At 35.0% G+C, this 21260-nt stretch overlaps 1 protein-coding gene across 1 annotated transcript in view; it reads left to right on the plus strand.

The window, feature by feature from the left end:
• ACSS3 (acyl-CoA synthetase short chain family member 3) overlaps positions 1-21260 on the plus strand; it is a 149365-nt gene that overhangs the window by 76297 nt on the left and 51808 nt on the right. The window contains exon 8 of the mRNA XM_068560206.1: positions 18048-18199. Within this exon, the coding sequence (XP_068416307.1) occupies positions 18048-18199 (152 nt within the window). The remainder of the gene's footprint in view (positions 1-18047; positions 18200-21260) is intronic.

The raw sequence follows: 21260 nt of genomic DNA on the forward strand, positions 1-21260 counted from the left end.
AAGAAGTGATTCTAACTTCATTCTCCTTACATATCATAACCTATTGCTCATTACATTCTACTGAATTTACATTTTAGTACCTATCAAAAGTGTCCTCTTGTTTCCATGTCTCCTGCCATATGTTCAAGGCTGATAGTTTAGCTAGTATGTTGTTGACTGGTGTGTATTCTGTGGTTGGCTTCTGATCTCACTTGTGTGGTGCCTATCCTTTCCAGTTGTATATTTCAGATAGCCAGTCTAGAGAATGTTCTAACAAATACTCCTGCCTTCAGAAGTCCTTCCAGGCCATCTCTACCCAAACTTCAATTTCTGAGCTCTCCTCACTTACAATTATCTATCTAAAATGCAAAGGCCAAGATAGAACTTCATTGCTTGAAATTTTTCACAGGGTTGAGTTCTGCCTCCAGGAAGATAGAGATGATATTCTTTTCTCTATTCCTCCCACTAAGTAGAACTAAACATTTTAGGTGTTATGTCTAAAACAAACATAAGACTGAAAGGTGGAGAGAAGAAGGAAAACTGTCTTTAGGGACCTTGGGACTCAAGAAACAATATAATGATGAGAACTTGGGTTTTACTTTTCCTTCATATGTCTTAGATTTGTGTCTGAAGAAACTGGCAATCCAGAAATGCCAACAACTGCAGACCAAAAAAAAAAAAAACAACAAACCTCCAAAAAGAAAAAAATAAAGCCTGATCTCTCAAGCCAAAGAATTAGGAAGGAGCATCGTAAGCAAGACATAAAACTTTTAGACGGCTCTACTCCAGATAAACGCCACAGAAAAATCCATAATCCCACCCCCACCACCAAACAGCAAAGGCTAAGTGGGAAGCTTAGACTTCCAAAATTGTCAGGCTTTAAGAAGGAGCCATAACCCTCCCTCTTCCCACAGGGTGGTGTCAAAGGAGTTTGACTAGGGAGCCAAGATTTTCATCCCTGTTAGGTTGTAATGAGGACCCCTTGAACTTGCAATGACAGTAGAGACCAAATAAGGAGGCTGGACTTATCCCCCTCACCTATCAGTAATGAGGTACCCCTTCCATTCTCCATTGGGATGGAGTCAGTAGAGGCCTAGTAGAAAGTCAGGACTTTCACCATCAATAACAAGACCACTTGTCTCTTCCCTGTGGTGTCAGTGGACGCCATGTTGGGAGCAGTAACAGGGAACTCTCACCTTGTCCAGCCAGGGAGGTGCCATTGGAAGCCTACTGTTAGAACTAGAAGCAACCCAGCAGTAACGAAGTGCATCTTCCCAACTGGGTATCAATGGAGGCCAAATGAGGAACCTGGATTTCTACCCTTACCTCTTCCTTCTTTGCTGGAGTGAAATCTAAGTAAGCCACTTTAAACAAGATTTAAATATGAGTTAGTCTCATAATATAGTACAAAAAAATGTCCAGGATTTGATGAAAAGATCATTCCTCATACCAAGAACTAAAACGATCTCAAGCTGAATATGAAAAGAGAGTTGATAGATACCAATACTGAGATGACAGAGATGTTAGAATTATCTGACAAAGATTTTAAAGCAACTGTGGTAAAAATGCTTCAACAATTGATGATGAACATTCTTGAAACAATTGAAAAAATAGACAGTCACAGTAAAGAAATAAAAAGTTCCAGCAAAGATATAGATGCTATAACGAACAACCATATGGAAATTTTAGAACTGAAAAATACAATAACCAAGATAAAAACTCAATAGACGGGCTCAATACCAGCGTGGAGGGGACAGAGGAAACAATTAATGCACTGGAAGAAGGAACAATAGAAATTACCCAATCTAAATAACAGAAAGAAAATAGACTGAAAAGAAAAAACTAACAGAGCCTCAGGGATATGTGGAATGATGACAAAAGATCTAGCATTTGTGACTTCAGTCATGGAAGGAAAGGAGAAAGAGAGTGGGCCTGAAAAAAGTACTCAAAAAAATAATGGAAAACTTCTGAAAACTTCTCAACTTCTCAAATTTGGCCAAAGATATACATCTATAGATTTAAGAAACTGAGCAAACCCCCAAACAAGATTACTCTAAAGAAATCCACATTCACACAAAAAAACCTTAACCTTCTGAAAATTGAAGGCAAAAGAAATAATCTTGAAAGTAGTGAAAGAGAAAGGATGCCTTATCTGTAGGGGTAAAACCGTTTGAATGACAGGATTTTTTCAAATACTAGGGAAGCCAGAGGGAAGTGACACAATGTTTTTCAAGTGTAGAAAGAAAAGAACTGTCAATCCAGAATTCTATATTCATCCAAAATATACTTTGAGAATAAAGGAGAAATAAAGACATTCTCAAGATGAAGAAAAATTTAGAGAATTTGTCACCACTAGGCCTCCCCAAAAGGGACAGCCAGTGGCCAGTAGTTAATGATAAAAGACTAAGTACTTCCCCTGATGTCTGAGAACAAAGCAAGGGTGTCCACTCTTACCACTCTATTCAATATACTCCTGGAAGTTCTAGCCAATTTGATAAGGCAATATATGGAAACAAAAAGAGAAACATATCAGAAAGGAAGAAATAAAATTGTCTTTATTTGCAGATGGCATGATTGTCTATGTAGGAAATTATAAAACATATCTTAAAACCCATAATTAATAAGTGAGTTCAACCAGGTCTCAGGAGACAAGGTAAGCATGCAAACATCAATTGTTTTTCTGCATAATAAACACCTTTGGCTACAAAAGAGCAACATGAGGAGTCCTTGTAGAGATGGAACTGTCCTTTATCTTGATTATATCAATATCCTGATTGTGATATTAAACTATAGTTTTGCAAGATGTTACTGATAGGGAAAATTGTATTAAGGGTGCACGACATATCTCTGTATTATTTCTTACAATTCCATGTGAATCTACAATTATCTCATATAAAAAATATAACTAAAAAGTACAGAAAAGGCTTCAGGGAACTCCTGTCAAAGAACGTAATTCAAACTCATTTGCATGATACAAATGATCTATAGTCATCTGCCCTTTGCCTACCTCTAAAGTATGTCTCTTGTTCCTGGCCTCTAATTCAGCTTCCCACCCAACAATCCAGTCCTACTGGCACTTACATGAACAGAACTGCCAGTGATTAAGTTGTTTCCTCTACTAAAATTCCACTTTTGTTCTGATCACGTAGCTGAGTGGCTCTTTTTCTTAAGGGATCAACTTAAATTTCATCTTCTCTCTGATATTTTCTTTGCCTTCCTCAGGCTGATTGAAGTTCTTTATATTTCTGTTATACCATCTAGATTCCTTTGATCTTGTAAATACAGTGCTGTGATACTGTAAACTCTTTGAGGGCAGGGAATGTTTGTCATTTATGTACCCCCAGTGTCCAGCACAGTGCCTTTCAGGAGGTAGGTAAAATTCATTGTGTGAATGAACCATTTCTAAGCAGATTAATTGACAACTTGAACATGCAAAATGCCGGGAAAAAACTTGCTTGCTTGATTAATTAACACAAAACAAAGGTATAGAAGAGTCCTGACTTGTCACTAGGCCAGCAACTGAAAAAAATCTTTATTAACCTCCACCAAATAATCGTCCCTCATGTGTCCCAATTTTAGTTGGATTGCCAATTTAATATTAGTATTATTTTATTTTAGTATTATTCGTATTTTTTATTTAAGAAACTAAAATCTCCCATTAAATAATAAAAATACATTCTTTACATAGTGAACAGAATAGCTTAGTAGATCATTCATACCTTCATAGGATTACCTTTTCTAAAGAGGTATAAAATCATATACAGTTGATCAAAGTTTTATTTTCATTCTTAATGAATTATAGTATTTCAAAGCTATAAATGAGGTAGACAGTGAATTGGTATCTGTGATAATATTTTTCCTTAATGATATATTTTAATTTAACAAAAATTGATATTCTGAAGTATTAAGAGATTTGCAGTTCATTTTGTGCCCAGATCATCTAGAGTACAGCAACCAGTTCATAAAACATTTCTCTTTTTATTGAATGCAAATGGTTCATGATATCTTATGAATAAATGATGAATGAATCCTTTTTTCTCAGCAAAGTTAAAAAAAGTTATAATTTGGAATTTAATACAAATCTGTAATTACAATGGCTGAAAAAAAATTGAAAATGGTTATAACTAAGTTGGATATTCAGTTTAACTTCTAAGTACATAAGAGTTACCCACTTGAAACAATCTGTGTTTCACCATAAAAGCTTACAGTGGATATTTAAATAAGATTTTCTTTTTTGCCATAGAGGACATATAGCCCAACATCTGCAGGGTAAAAACATGTTGGAAATCCTGGTTGTCTGCTTTGGTTTTAGCTTCCTGATAACCACCAAATTTTCAACACATCCCTGTTTCTCTCATTAAAACAAACAAACAACAACCAAAAAACCCCACAAAAATCCTTGATTCTCTATCCCCTTGCAGTTACAATACTCTCTCTTCATCGTTAAAGGCTTGCCTATACCCAGTAGCTTCGTTTTCTAACCTAGAACTTAACTCTGCAATCCTCTCCAATTGGCCTCTGTCATCATCATTTCATAATAACAGCTTTTTGGTAATTTCCCTAGTGACCTCTATTTTTTCAGATGCCAATGGACATTTTCAGTCCTCTTCATACTTGACTTTTCAACATTTGAAAGGGTTGACTTTCACTCTCTCTTAGTCACTTTCTTCCCTTCTAAGGCACAACATGCTCCTGTTTTTCTGAAGTTATTCTTATGCTCATTTCTGCTACAGTACTTTTCCTACTTGTTGCCTGAAATATATTCCTCTTATACTTTAGAGCACAGCCAAGTGTCACTTCCTGAGGGAAGCCCACCTTGACCTCTCTGACTAGGTCAAATCTTTGTAGTCTCTCTTAAGCACCTTGGGTTTTTCCTTCCTGACTTGTGTCACAGTTGCCATTTCACATTAGTTTATAGGCTCCTTTGATTTATTTGCCCCTCTCTGTTCTGAACTCTGAGAGGGAAGCTATCATGTTAGTGTTTGCTCACCATCAAGTCTCAACTTTTAGCCTTGTTTTTGACACATTCTGAGTTCTCAATAAATATTTGTTAAATAAATGCCTGAATGAATATATCAGAAAAAAAAACACAACAACTTCATTTGTAAGTAAGGACTTTTTTCCCTGAGAGAGGAAAAAGTAATTCTAACATTCTCTTTACTAGAGAACTTCATGAGCAACTTAAGTAATCCGTTATATTTTTTAATAAGCAAAGATTTAATTTTGTTCATTGACCTGGACATATTTAATGTATGCAATTCTGGAAGCCATGTTGGACTGACCAATTAAAGTATGTAAACCAATTCTGAATAATTCAGTCCTTATTTTTGAGAGGAAGAAAACAAACAGTACCTTTCTATAAATTTATTTTATTAATGCATGCTGATTGAAACAGACCTATCCCTAGCAACATATGGACAAGGACATACTTGGTATAGAGGTTTTGTCAAAGAGGAAGAATGTAACAAACAGTACTCTAATGTAGGAACTTTCATGTATAAACAAATTTAGCAACCTGCTGTGTGTATGAGGGCATGTGTGTGTGTGTGTTTGTAAATGGTGGTTATACTCATATGTTTTCTGGCCTCTCTCTTCTATTTCCTATTTGCCCCCTTTTTCAGAAGGCCTGGCATCTGCTAAATCAAAACCCAACCCTTCTTCTCAAGGGCAAGCAAATCCTCCTTGGTCCTGTCTTTCTCCTTATCTTTGCTTGGGTGCTAATGTACAAATATGTATCTTGTACACACATTTCAGTTGCCTAGTACAATGGAACCCAGGCTTCCACAATGGTAGTGGTGGCTGAACAAGAAACCAGCTTAGCTGACAAACATCTCATAGTAGTCCCTTATTATTCTTTTAATATCTGAGGCATCCATTATATTGTCTCCTCTTTCATTTCTGATTTTATTTATTTGAGTCTTTTCTCTTTTTTTTCTAGTTAGTCTAGCTAAGGGTTTGTCGATTTTATCTTCTCAAAAAGATCAACTTGTGATTTTAATTTTTTTCTATTGTTTTTCCATTCTCTGATTTACTTCTACTCTAGTCTTTACTATTTCCTTCCTTCTGCTAACTTTAGGCTTAATTATTCTTCTTTTTCTAGTTCCTTGAGGTGTAAAGTTATTTTATCTGAAACCTTTCTTTTTTTTTATTGACAGCCTTTATCACTATAAATTTACCTCTTAGTATTGCTTTTGTTGCATCCCACAAGTTTGGTATGTTGTGTTCTCATTTCTTTTTGTCTCAAGATACTTTTAAAATTCTCTTTTGACTTCCTTATTGACCCAGTGGTAGTTCAAGAGTGTGTTGTTTATTTTCCATGTATTTGTGAATTTTCCTATTTTCTTACTGTTTTTGATTTCTAGTTTCATTCCACTGTGGTCAGAAAAGATACTTGGAATGATTTCTGTTTTCTTAAATTTGTAAAGACTGTTTTGTGACCTAACATATGATCTATCCTAGAGAATGTTTTGTATGCACTTGGGAAGAATGTATATTTTTCTGCTGTTGGGTAGAAAGATGTTGGCCAAGGGATACAAAGTTTTAGGTATTCATGATGATTAAGTGCTGGAGATCTAATGTACAGCAATGTGACTATAGTTAACAACACTGTTTTGCATACTTGAAATTTGCCAAGAGGGTAGATCATAAGTGTTCTTACCACACACACAAAGAAAAGAAAGAAAAAAGAAAATGGTAACTATGTGAGGTGATGAATATATTAATTAGTTTGTGGTGATTATTTGATGATGTATACATGTATCAAAATATCAAGTTATACACCTTAAATACATATAATTTTTGTTAATTACACCTCAACAAAGGTGTAAATGGAGAAAAATGATATAAAACTGCTTGTATATAAAATAACACAAAATAAAATAGATTGTACTTTAAATAAAAAAGAAAAAGAAATCAATTTGGATAAGTTATTACCTAGAGTGGATTATTAGTTATTAGTCACCATAAATCTATCTTGGCATTAAATTGTAAACCAGTTGGTATAATTGACCTTGATATGGCAATTGCCATTTTTATGTAATAACAGTCTCTTTGAAATCAAGGAATGAAAGCTTGCTTTCATTTTATATTTGTTTACATTTCACAAATTGTATATTTCATAGCAGCAAGCCATTTCAATAAACTCTTTGGTATCCTCACTAGATTAACCAGGGCAGATGGTTGTCTGTTCATAATTCAACAATTATCTTTGAAGATACGTACTACATTCTGCCTTCTCAGGCAATACATTAGTTAGAAGAAGTAGAGGATTTAAGATTCTGAGTTGTGTTGTAGTAGCATGGTCACTGGACTGGAAATATGAATATCCATGTTACTTATCTTGCTCTGCCTTCATCTACCTGTATGACCCTGGACAAATGAATTCACCCTCTTTGGGAATTCTTCATCATTAAAGCTAGAGAATTGACATGTATTCTCCCAGCTCTGCACTTCTGTGAATCTTCTCCAAGTCAGTTGTTTGTTTTTTTTTTTTCTAGAATAAATATATTATTTGATAACATATTTTAATTTTTTAACTCTGGAATTAATTCCAATTTCTTTTCATAGTGAATGATGCTCACCTTCCAAACACATTTACTGAAGAAAGGTTTCATTCTAAAATAATGAAAATTTTTAACGTTTGAGAGGAAGCATGGAAGTTCAGACTTCCATAGCATGATTCCTGAAACTTCTACATATTAATTATTTGGCCTCAGACAAGTTACTTAACTGTTCTCAGCCTCAGTTTTCTCATCTATAAATATCACTATTAACAGTACCTTTCTTACATGGCATTAAATTGATTAATCCATTGAAATCCCTTAGGAGAGTTACCAGGATATAATTGTACAATAAATATTAGAAATTATAAGCTACTATTATCATTCAAAACTATGAGTTTTTTCTTTCCCAGAATAAAATTCTATAATATAAACACTAACCATTCATTCCCATGCAATCCGGCCATTGTAATGCTTGAATTTTCAGGTACTCACATTTCTCCTTTCAAAGTGTGTTTGTCCTCACAACTGTGAAGCAGCCATCAGAACACTAGAGGCTACTCCCTTTGGAGCCCATTAGTTCTCTTCTAAGCACCAGGCAAAGGAATCAGCACCCAGAGATGTGTTGATCCTGCTCCTACCAACTTTGAAGAATGAGCAGCAGTTGTGGAAAATAACCCAGTGGTCTCTCCCCTCAAGGATCTGTCCTTTCAGAGTAGAACTTGTGGGTGAAATGAGAGTGGCCTTTAAGTCTTTAATCTGCAAATAATATAACACATTTCATGGTTCATTATTATCCGAACATTTATAACCCTTCACTTCTATTTTTGATGGGCTTTATCATTACTAGCTTTTAAACTGCCTATATGTCTTTGAAAACTTCAGAGTATTCAGCTTGATAATCTCTTACTGAATGTTCTTTTCCTGAATTCATAGGAGGATGGAAGAGTTTAGATACCCCTATTTTTTTCTTTCTTTATAGAATGATTAGTGTAGAAATGAGCTCTATACTTTCCTTTATTTGTATAAAAATCAAATAAGACAATATATGTGAAATTAGTTTGAAAGCTTCAAAGAAATATTATATGTATTTGTATGTATAAAATATATACAAAATATGACAGTATGTACAATATAAATTTGTGTAAAATATGAGACATTATTATCACTGTATATACATGGATCAAAACGTTCAGCCATTTTCCAGTATGGAAGTCTCATGTTTGAGAATATTGAGGATAATTCTTTGAACTACTTTCAAATTATTTTTGTATTGAACACTCTTGTTAAATCATCCCCAGTGTTTCTTCAATGTTATGTTGTCTGCTCTGTGCTGCACTGGATCTGTAACCTCCATGAAGACATCCTATGATGTATTTTTCCACACATGGATGTTCTGAATTCTTAGCCCCTCCCAGGCTTCTTTTCCACAATGTAATTGTCACTTGCATATATAAAGTTATCTTCTTTTTGCAAGAAATTTGCACTTCCACCTATATTAACCTGTTTTCTTTATTATCCCCTTTTCAAGGACAGAGATATGCTTCTTTCCAGCATAGAGTATGTTACTTCCTTAAGACTAGTAGCCACAATTGTTGCTAACTAATACACTCAATAGGCACACATCAGAAACTTTCCCCTTTTTCCTCATATAATGGAAAGTTATTTCTTTCTTTTAAATCTAGTATAATGGCAATGAGCTTTTATGTATGTACAGAATGAGAAAAATGATGACTCAGTTATTACTTTGATCCCAGCTATATAATTTCATCATCTCAATTGGAAAAGATTGTAAAGCTGATGCCAGCATCTTTTAGGTTTCTCACATAACTAATTGTTCAAAGATTTTTATTTTTGAGTGTATTTTTCTCTCTGTGTGCCTGTGTTTTATGTTAGAACAAGCAAGTGCAGCTATTGTCATAGCTCCATCAACAATATTTATTGGTGCCTATTGTGAGCTGTGCATTTTGCTAGGGTTGATAGGGAAGCAGAGTGTATCAGATACACTCCTTGCACTGAAAGCACTGACAATATAGTCAAATAATTAAGATTAATGTAAAGGACAGAAAGCAAACCAATTGAAGAGACACTACCTAAGAAATTTCTTACAGTGTATAGAAGATGTGAAAAAATTTCCAGAAACTATTACGTTGAACCATTAATACTCTACAATAAATTCTTGAATCTGTTTTGATACAATTTTCTGATGATGGAACTAAATGAGGCTCAAAAAAATTAAATAAGTTGCCTTAGGTCACATAGCTTGTAAATGGCAGTGTTTAGATTCCACCTTGGCTCAAAAATCTGTCTACTGGTCCCTTAAGAGAAGTTTAGGACTAGAGTAGACAGGAAAAGCTTTGTGGATGAGACAGTACAAGTAATAGCTACTGTGGATTGAGTGTTGGATGATAGGAACTCCTCTAAGAAGTTTATATGGTTTTAATTAATTCTGTCTCCAAACCCATGGGGCAAATTTTTTGCATCCCGATCTACAGCTGTAGAAACTGAGTATCAGAGACATTGAATAACTTTACCAGTGACACAAGAGGGATGGAGCTGGGATTTGAAACAAGGTTTTCTGGCTCCAAACACAGTGTTCTCTAGTCATAATCTTAAGATGAACAATTGGGAAACTTGAGTACTGCAAACTAGATGGCCAGAACCAGGGTATCAGTGATCTGAACATTAAGGCAAAGGCAGGATGTTGGGAGTGTCAAGTGGATATTGTAAGACAGAGGTAAAAAAGGAAGTTGGAAATAGTTTTGATGTCTTCAGCTAGGACAATTGATTAATGGCACTTATCAACTGAAGTACGATAGTGTGGGAGCAACAGCTCTTGTGGAGGAGTTTTGGTAATGTAGGGTTTAAAGGGACTGTGCAGACATTTGTATGATATTGGGAAGTCAGGTTTGAGACTCAGAAGAACTTTCAGAATTAGAGATGTAGAAGAGTTAATAATTTAAGTCCCTAAGGTGATCAAGATATGCAGAGAGGTGAAGACTGAGAAAAGAAAACAATATAAATTGAAATTGGAGAGGCGATGGAAGAATCAGAAAAGTGTCCTGAAGACCAGTGGAGGGGAGGTTTTCCAGAAGATGGGGGATCAGGAGGGCCAAGTGCTACAGAGAGAGGTCTGGTAGGACAAAAATTGAAGAGAACTTTGGCAATTTGGGTATGGTTAGTCACCCTGATCAGAGCAGTTTCGTGAGAAAATTTGTGTGTTCATTTTTTTTTTAACGTGGGGAAATAGGAGCATGTTGAAGGTTGTACTGGTAAATTATTGGATGTACGGAAGAGTCAGGCTTTGTACAGCCTCAGGTTGAATAGCAGTATACATACGGAATAGCCACACTTTACTTTCGGGGCAGAAATCTGTTAGGGTAATAATGCAAGAAGGCATCTAATTTCTCTGCTTACGGCAAAGTCTCACTACTCACTATGAGTAAAGAAAACCTGAATTTGTTCCTCTAGTACAGGATAGCAGAGTGATTGCTCATCAGCGTGGAGGAATTCAGAGGTGAAAGCAGTCCTGCTAGAAGCCTTGAACTACCAGCTATCCTAGTGATAAATGCTCTCTGACTGCTGAGAACGGTAAATATGTCAGAGTCCCTAATTAGCTCAGCACTGGGTCTGCAGAATTACCGATTCCATTGCTCTGCTTCATTTACTTGCCATTAATACTTTTGGGGGTAAGCATCTTTTTAGTATTTTTATGACCAAGGTAGAAGCAGTGGTTTATTCACTGGGGGTAGGATCACCACAAGGCCCAGTATGGTCAACTCTAGAGATGGGAGAAGGCAGGGGAAGAACCAAAACAAAAGCAATAGATCTATTTTCGACTTTTTCAACTCTACTGAGATATAATTGACAAGTAAAATTGTAGGATATTTGATATATGTGCACATTATGAAAGGATTCCTCCCATCTACTTAATTAAAACATCCATCACCTCCCGTATTAATTTTTTTTTCCATTAAGAATGTTTAAGTTCTACTCTCTTAGCAAATTTCAATTATATAATACAGTGTTATCAACTGTAGTTACTATGTTATACATTAGGTTCTCAGACCTTATTCATCTTACAGGTGAAAGTTTGTACAAAAGGGATAGATCTAGATGAAGTTATAGATAAACATACACATCCTTAATATAGTCATGGAGAAATCTTACTTTTTCAGGCTGGAAGCTAGAGCATGTCCTTCTTAACTGAAGAAAGGCAAGGACTCAAGCCTGAGGAATTGCATCCCTGTGGTATCTACCACAGGAGATAGTGAAGAGGGATTGTCAAAATAACAAGTTTATAGAAAGCATTAATTTGAACCAGGTGAAATTGCTGATATTCGACTGGTTTTGACTTACACAAATGGCAAATTCTTATAATCAAAATAATAGGAGGGAAAAGAAGACAGGTTGGTTGGGGACCTCAGGTAGACCACTAAGTTTGGTTTTTGAGACTATTTGTAGCCCTTTGATAAAAGTGGATTAAAAGGGTAGGACTAGGGAAACTTATTTACCCTGTGGAGAAGAAAATGAACAGATGTTATGATATCTACCTGTTCATCTGCCCTCTCGCTTCATCCAAGCTGTTTCTCAGAGCAAAACAAAATCTTTGAAGAGATTTTGGCTAGAAACCTAGGGATATATGTAGAAATATTTTGGTTATGAAAGGGATTTCAGAATCTGATAAAAGCAGTTGACTTCCCTCCCTAGGAAAATGAACATATACACATTAAAAAAAAATCAGAATATTTATGAACCCCCCTGAAATTCAGGTCAGAAACCCTTCATTTAAAAGATAAAGATATATTGATTTCAAGCAGTGATACAACCAAAGTAAAATCCCAAACTAAAACTTAATTTTCAAAGGTCTCTTGAAAGCACAGAAAGAGCAGCTGGGCTGGGGTTAATCATTCCACCTTTGGAGATAAGGCATTTGTACTCAGCATGCTAAGTCTTACAAATCATATGTGTATATATATATATATCTCCAGTCTGGAGTCTGGTTTATAGATCAAGGCATAAAGAATTTGGAGCAATGAGGCATTTCTCTCCAATTATTTTCTCAGTAGATGGCCTCCTATTATCAGATCTCAGTTTTCAGTATATTCTTCTACCAATACTTTGATTGGCTCATTTAGTAATAACATATGGAAAAAAGCAGCAAAGTTTAGTGTTAAATTCTAGGCTCATCCAGTAGGGTAACCAGGCAGGTGAATATTGGAAAATAGCCTAGCCTTGGGTAATGCTTAATGTCTAAGGACTAGACATTGGTTCTTAATCCTGGCTGTGGATTATAATTATTTTGTGAACACATAAAACATAACACTGTCCAGCCCCATCTCAGATTAGATCATAATCTCAGGGAGTGGGGACCATCTCAGATTAGATTAGGCAGATTAGATCATAATCTCAGGGAGTGGGGACCAGGCACTGGTACCTTTTAAAAGCATTCCAAGAAGTTCTAATGTACATTTAGGGTTGACAATCACTGGTTTAGAGTAAAATTAGATGGTGGTATAGATACAATGAAGGAAAGCAAGATAAAAGCATATTCTCACAGGTGAGGGCCATGGAACGATGGGAAATCTCTAGTAAATAATGAGTTAGTCGATATAAATTTTTAGTTATTAAATTATACTTATAGGTAAGTTTTTACTAGAAACTAACACAGTATTGTGAGGCAATTATACTCCAATAAAGATCTACTTTAAAAAAAAAAAAAACTCCTTATAAAAGCTCTTGACCACTGGTTGTCAGTAGCGGGGAGTTGGCCTTTGGATAGGAGTCTGCCCTTCCCCCTCCCCCATGGTTGCCAGCATCCAAAATAAAGCAAACTTTCCTTTTCACCAAAAAAAAAAAAAAAACCCACAAAAAAGCAAAACAAACAAACAAAAAGGAGTCTGCTATAGTAACTGCTATAGTAACATAGACTCTTAGGGCTGAGGGTCTTAAGGCATAGGGCAATTATCCCATCTGACTTTAAAGCAGCAGTAATGTTTTCAAAATTGGCACAAGATAATGTGAGTTATCAAGAGAGGAACTTCAGGAAAGAAAAAGCCCATCTTTACAAAAGGTTCTGCATGCACTTGGTGCATATTTCAAAACTCACAAAAGGGTAAAGAGTGCAAATCTCACTGCCCTCTGTTCCCAGCTGTCCAGTTTCTCTCACTTGGAAGCAATCAATCTCTTGTTTACAATAGTTCATTCATGTATAAGCAGTGTCTTTTCTTTTTGTATACAAACAGCATTGTACAAATGGTATGCACACTATTCTACATTTTGCTTTTTTCACTAAATAATATGCCCTGGAAAATTGCTTATGTTTTAACAAGTCTCAGGTTTAGATGTTGCATGTCCAAACTTGCATCCCTTGATACCAGGCATGTAGTAGGAACTCAACAAATGTTATTGTCAATTTCATCACCCTTCCTAAATAAATAAGCTGACACTGCTGCACCTGTATGCTGAAATGAAATTCAGAACTAGTCCATAAGGGATTTTTGCTGTCTTCTCCTTAGAACTATAGTAAAAACATGCCTTGCATGACATTCTCAGAAGTAGTGTTCAAAAAGAGACCAAATGTATTTCAAATCCTGCCACAAAAAGAGGCAAAAACTGTAGTTGACTCAAAAATTTTATGTCAAAGTCTGAGAAATCACAAGTACCATTGACCCCCAAGCCTTGAATAAACTGAAATCATAGGATTAATAATAAAGCCAATTTTTTTTTTACTCAAAAATTTAATTCTAATGTTTAAGTATACCTTTGTTTTAAGTTGTATTTCACTACTTTTCTGTGTTGAAAACTTAACCTCACTGGAAATTGTGTGAGAAGTCTAGGCATTAACCTGGTTTTCTAACTCTGAACTTACATCTGTGGTCCATTAATATTAACACATTGAAGCAGTAAGTGGTAGACAATTTTAAGTGAAGGTTAATTTTAAGATATTTGGTATCTGAAGAGAACTGTCATGTTTGCTGTGCTTTGTGTCTTTGCTAACCACAATATAAATATAAGCAGTTGATATTTTATAAATCTCTGATGTTAAAAAGTCATGATTTATAACAGCTGAGAGCTCATAATCTCTGCTTTGCCATTTAGGGATTGCTTTCTGCCTTTGTTTTCTGGGCAGCAATGAACACTGTAGACTTTAGTTTAGAGGCAGGGAATCAAAGCAACTGGTAATGACATCGATTGAGTTTTAAAGAGATTTTAAGTTAGCTGCATTACTGCTTTGGGTGTATATGTTGTTTGTTAAAAATCCCTATAATCTTAGAATCTTCTTATTTTAAAATTGAATAGGTTTGGGGCTATTGCCCCTTACTGAATATGCAAGTTCTGGAGTCAGTGTCATTTTTTCCAAGCAGCTCAGCATACTTAGTGTGTTACTGGTTACTTTTAAAAAGCATTATAAAGGAGTCATATTGCTTATGTGTGCATGCATGTCTGTGTGTGCACATGAGCCTATGATGTGCAGGAGGGCAGGAGAGAAGAGTGTTGGATCAAATCAATAAGGCATGGAGTCATCTGCATTTAGAGTTCATAATGAAAGAGGCTTACTGGCGTTGCTTCAGTTTTCTGAAGCTGCTAGTGGTGATAGATGCTGAGAACATATGGGTCCTACGTTTATCACTGTAGTCTTTCCCTTTATTAGACACAAAATAGCTTATAGCACCTGCTATGTAATTTTTAATAATATTACTACACGCACCGCCCCCGCCCCCCCAATTACTAGAGTGTAAGTTCCCTAAGAGCAGGACCTTACCTGGCTTGTTCAAATAATTATTCCCAGAATTTAGAAAAGTGTCTAGACCATAGTTGATGACCAATAAGTATTTATTAAATTAATGAATATATTAGCACTGTTTAATGTATTATGATTGTTTGTATGCAAACAATGGTTTCTGACGAAAGATCTAATTCTGTGCTGTATTATAGTTGCTGAGATGTTTATATCATTCAGATCCTAATGTTTGTGTTAATCAGCAGGCTGTTTTGGGGAACAATAATTTCTTTGATGTATCATAACGTATATTTTAATCAAGATTTGAGATCAAATAGAAGTTTTAAGAAAATAAAAAATAAAATATATAAATATTAATGTAATTCCAAAATAAGGAAATATCACTCATTGCCTCAAATGATCTTCTGAGGCATGGACAATAAAAGACAAAACAATTGAACCTTTCTTAATTCAACTGACTTACAAAAAACATTGTGAGCTTTTATGCCTCACTTCCGTTAGTATCCTAATTGTAATGACATGTTATTTTGATTTTTTATGCTCAATAAATGTAATATTGCTGGAAATTTGGTGCAGGGTCAGAATTGCAACAGTAACAATTTTATATTATCTATAAAAAGTATAGTGCAGTTATTAGCTATTATTTCTAATTAACTATTGTTTCATTATCATTAGATACAATTAATTTGAAGGCACTGTAAAATACATCAAATTGTGTCCTCCATGTAGGTAGTCATTATGGTATAGCATTTTCATTATGACACTAATAGCATTCTTTAGTGAGTATATTATCATTGTCCCATGACGCTGGCACTGCAGTGGAATTCAACTCTAATTGGCTATAAAATATCATTCTTCAGTACAGGTCAAACCATCTTAAAATATTACCTCAGTGCTTTTAGCTTATCGGAATCATACTGGAAAAGTGATTTATTCTTATTTAGCAGGCAAGAAAATGGCAGCATTGACAGGGCAAGTCAACTGCATAAGGTCAGTTGACAAATCATTTTTACGTGGGTGAGGTCAAGTTTCCAAAGTCACAATCTACTGCACAAGGTGATCAGTGCCTAAGACAGATTTGAAGAAATAAAAGTCAAATGTTTACCTCCCTTGGTTAGAAATAATACAGTTAATGCTGATAAGCTCAAGGCTTCAAAATTTGTGAGTTAAATTACATACATGAGTTGCCAGACTGTATCTGGCAGCTTTTTATACTATGTCAATGTGTTGACCTGTATGGGATAGTAATGAAATAAATTGAAATCAGATGTTTTGGAATAGTTGTGATAATAAAAATGAATTTCTAGTTGCAACAAATATCTTCTTTGGTATTAAAAGAGCACGAGAAGAAGCAACAGAATATAACAAAGAGGTAGTAAAAAAAAAAGGAAAATATAACTACATTAAAGAATATTAAGGGTAACTATTAAAAAAATAAATGTAAAAACTAAATAGTGCTCTAGCAAAGATCCAATTAGAAGTGGATAGTGAATCAAAATTATTAAACGGCTATGGTTGGCCTCATATTGTCATCCACTCCTTTATTATTCTCTATTTGGGGAGACCTCTGAGTTGACTTCTAGTAAATTTTTTCTTTCCTTCCTTCCTCCCTCTCCTCTCCTCTCCTCTCCTCTCCTCCCTTCCCCTCCCCTCCCCTCCCCTCCCCTCCCCTCTCCTCCCCTCCCCTCCCCTCTCCTCTCCTCTCCTCTCCTTTCCTTTTCTTACCATAGTTCAGTGTTTCCCAAGTGTGTTTTCCAGAATACAAGGTCCATGGGATGCTCAGATGGGGGATATGGACAAAGTTTAGGAAATATTACATAGAGTCACTCATCTCTTAGAATTTCCTGATGTACTTTAACACTTTTTAGTCTCAAGAAATGGTCCAAAATAGGAAACCTGTTTACCCCAACCTCTTCCAAAAGGATTTGACTGTGAAATATATATTATATATATATTAACAGTCCAGTCACCTGACTTTAGAAACAAAGGAAGAAGTACCAGTGATGAGAATGTATTGAGGAATGAGGGGATATGGTTGGGCCAACATAGATTTTATGGGGCACTTTGAATTTTTGCAGAATTACTGATTTATTTATGCCATGCTCATTTTCCACTTTGCAGGAACATCAGTTAAAAAATGCTTTGTGTCATTTTGAACTGTATAGTCTATAAAAATTGTTAAATTTTTATGAATGGATTATCCTTTGAACATGCATAATGTCATTTTGAGGCTGTGGAAAACCTACATATTTTGAGATATCTTATTGGATTTTTAAAAAAAATTCTTAGAAATTGCTTTTCTTGGAGTGAGACATTTAATTGAAAAGGTCATTGCTCAGAAATCACTGTGATTCCAGATTTTTCTGTCTTCTCATATATTTTGAGAATTGCTATTGCCACTTTTAATAGCGATCATGAAAAAAAGTTTAATGTTAGAAATTCATAGCAACCACATTTCTCATATAATCTGCCAGACAAAACAATGTATTTAATTGCTTGGAAAATACAAGACTGTTTTATGTTATTAATTTGAATGTGATATATATATATTTCCAGTCCTTTATCTTTCAAAACTTATGAAAGGAAAAGTGCAATTTGAAAAGCTTTTAGGATGCAGTATTGGAGCAAATGGACCCTCTGATGCCTGGGCATTTGGTTTGTTTTATTTATGATGGAACATGGGAATATTTTAAAACTAAGATAAATAGTTTTAATGTTGAAAACCCCATTTTGTTAATATTGCTGTGTTGAATGTGTAAGTATTGAACAGTCAATGAAATATGAGACATTTTACCCAGTGACATTTTAAATCAATCTCCTTGTAGGGGAAGCCTGTGGGAACACCAGATGCTGGCGCTTATTTTCGTGTGCTCGCGGAGCATGGAGTAGCTGCCTTGTTTACAGCGCCAACTGCAATTAGAGCAATCCGTCAACAGGACCCTGGGGCAGCCTTGGGGAAGCAGTACTCTCTGACAAGGTGAACTCAGGATGCACAGGGCAAATTACATTAAAAACTGCAATCAGAATGAATAACTGAACATTATATATTTTTTCTATCACTGCAGTACCACTATGGAAAGAGCCAAAGGTTCTGAATGTTAAGAATGACTGTTCTAAACAAATCTTTGAAATAGTTGGAAATTTAACTATACTGTGAATATATTTAATACCATATCCTGTTTATTTCTGTTCAAATTTTATCAAAATAGTTCTCTTTTATAAACTACTCAGCTTATATATTTTCCTTAAAGTAAAATGCTAAGTGTAACTTACAATGAGTATGTGTGTGTGTGTGTGTGTATATATATATATATATACACACACACACATACATATATGTGTATGCATATATATACACACACACATATATATATAACATCTGTCTTTTGAAAACAGACTAATAGTCTAAATAGAGGGAAATATTATTTGATTTCACTTATAGAGATAAAACGTGGAAACTATAGTCCAAATTACCTATGTTGAAAGAGTGAAGGAAACTATTTTTCTATTGTTTTGTAATAATGTGCTCTGAATAGTTTAGGTATTTTTGTGCTGGTTTACTGCCATTCATTTTAGTTTAATGATATGTATATTCAAAGATAATTATAGCAATTTGTGTCTTCAAGGCAGTTTCCAACATCAAATCTTATTGAACCTTTTTGAAATAGGTCACTGCTATCATGAACTAAAAGGATTTTGTAGTTTCTTCAAGTCAAAAGTGGGTTTGAATTAAGTCAGTTTGAATTTTTTAAATTAAATGCCAGATGTTATGAATTTTATGCTGCTATGGCCCAAGAAGGGTTTAAAACAGGTATCATACAGCAATTGCAGATATAAGCAAGAAGATTTCAATTTGGGCAGGGTCAGTGGTTTTGTTTATTTGTTTCTTTTTCCTCTGTTTTTTTTTGTTTTAAGAAAAAATGGATCCGGATTTACGTAAAATGTTCATAAAATGAGCATACAATGTGTTCATAAAATGAATCTTCTGTTATATTTCTATTCACTACATTTCAACTTAGTTGTCTCCATTTCAGTCAAAAGCATAGAAACATAGATTTTGGTAAAAACATCTGAGGCTATGTATAGTCTCCACGTCTTAAGACAATTCCAGGGGTTTTGAAGAAACAGTGACTGTTGTTCTTGCAGTGTCTCTTTTCTGACAAATGCATCCTGATTACAGGGCATGTAGATGTGTGACCAGCAAGCTAAGGTCTCTTGTTTGCTGCATCATCTTTTCCCGTTTATACATGGGTTTTAGATGATATCCTTTACTGTAAAGGCAAGAACCATTTCTGATTTGCCTGAAATATAAAGCATCAAACAATACCGAATGAATACCTATTAAAACATCACTCTTTCAAACTAATAGGTATAGACATGGAGTACGAGATTTTAGGGTAAGAGAAATTGCAATAAGTTCCCCCAATCATGCCCCTTTGTCTTTAGGCATCTAAGTTATTCATGATGATGTGAACCTATGTTTTTAATAGATATTTAGAAATGCAGACTCTATAAACAGCCTCAATTATTCAAATGACTACTATTAATAAATGCAAACACTTGCTGATCACCTACTATGTGCTAGGCATAAGCAGTTAAAGTTTGTTATCTCATTTGGTTATAACAATAAGTAGGAATTGTGATTACTCTCATTTTACAGATGGGTGAAATTAGGGCCAGAGAGTTTAAGTAACTCTTTAGGAAGAAACTAACTCAGGCGATCTGACTAGAGCCCACACTCCTAACTAAATTCCGTGGACATACTCTTCCTATGAAAGGTAAATTAGGAAACTAACTTGACCCAGGGATTCTTGTCATTCATGGCATAAGTGCAGCTTTTCCTTTTCATATATTTGTAGTCTATACAAATAATACCTTCACTGATCTACTTTGATAGATTCTCACTTGTGGACTAAAGAGAATGTTAGAAGGGACCTCCAAAATCCAACTATCTCACTAGGCAACCAAGGTCCAAGAAAAGTTGTTTGGGTTAGAGACAAGAGAGAACCCAAGTTAGAGAACCCAAGTCTTCTCATACAGCTATACTTTTAAGTTCATATTTACATTCAAGACATTTCATACTAACTTACTGAATGGACATTCACTTGATATTGTAGTTGCAGGCTCGTGATTGATTTGCAGTTTGCTTATCTCTCCTTCTATAGAACATTTTAAGTGATGAAGTTTTCTTTTTAAAATGTTACATAGCTCATTAAAGATTGTTTTAAAATAAATTTAAAGATGTCCCCCCCAATTTAAGAGGGTACTCTGAAATAGGTAACTAACCAGAACTGTAAGTTCATTTTATCAGACAACTAGAGTTTGGAAAAATAGATGAGAAATCATCTAGTGTAATGATTTCATTTCACAGTAGAGAAAACTTTGGTACAAAGAGGTGAAATAACATTCCCAGGATTACAAAGCTACTCTGGGGCAAAGCTGGGACTAGGCAGTATGGTATGGTAATTTAGATTCTGACTCTGGAGTTAGACTCCCTGGGTTCAAACCTACCATTTACTGGCTGTGTGACCTTGAGAAAGTTATGTAGCCTCTCTGTTCTTTTCTTTCTTTCTTTCTTTCTTTCTTTCTTTTTTTTGTGGACTATAAGAGCAGTAATAGTACAAGAATATAATGAAAATAAAAGGTACATAATCCATGCAAAGCACTTGGAACTGTTCATAACATAGACTGCCTTAGCTGTAATTATCATCTTCTGCTTTCTAATTCACTGCTGTTTTCTGTCACATCATAGTGATTTATTTTCCCATGATCTTCTACTTCAACTTTAGTAAAGTTAGAAAAAATTCTGTGCTGGGATTTCCACTCAAGATAACACAGTACCTTGTACTTTGATGCAGCCTTTCTTTTCCCATTACACAGCAATGAGAGATAATATGAAAAACAAAAAGCAGAGCATCAGAGCTGAGCTGAAAAATAAACTTTTCTGTGGACTGGAAATGGATTAGGTTTGCAAAGCGGTAAGGGTGGCTGACGCCAGAGGCTTGCTAGGTGTACAAGCATGCATTGGCAGAGTAAAG

The sequence above is a fragment of the Eschrichtius robustus genome, chromosome 13 (assembly GCF_028021215.1).
Source record: "Eschrichtius robustus isolate mEscRob2 chromosome 13, mEscRob2.pri, whole genome shotgun sequence".
In the NCBI taxonomy this organism is placed as follows: Eukaryota; Metazoa; Chordata; class Mammalia; order Artiodactyla; family Eschrichtiidae; genus Eschrichtius; species Eschrichtius robustus.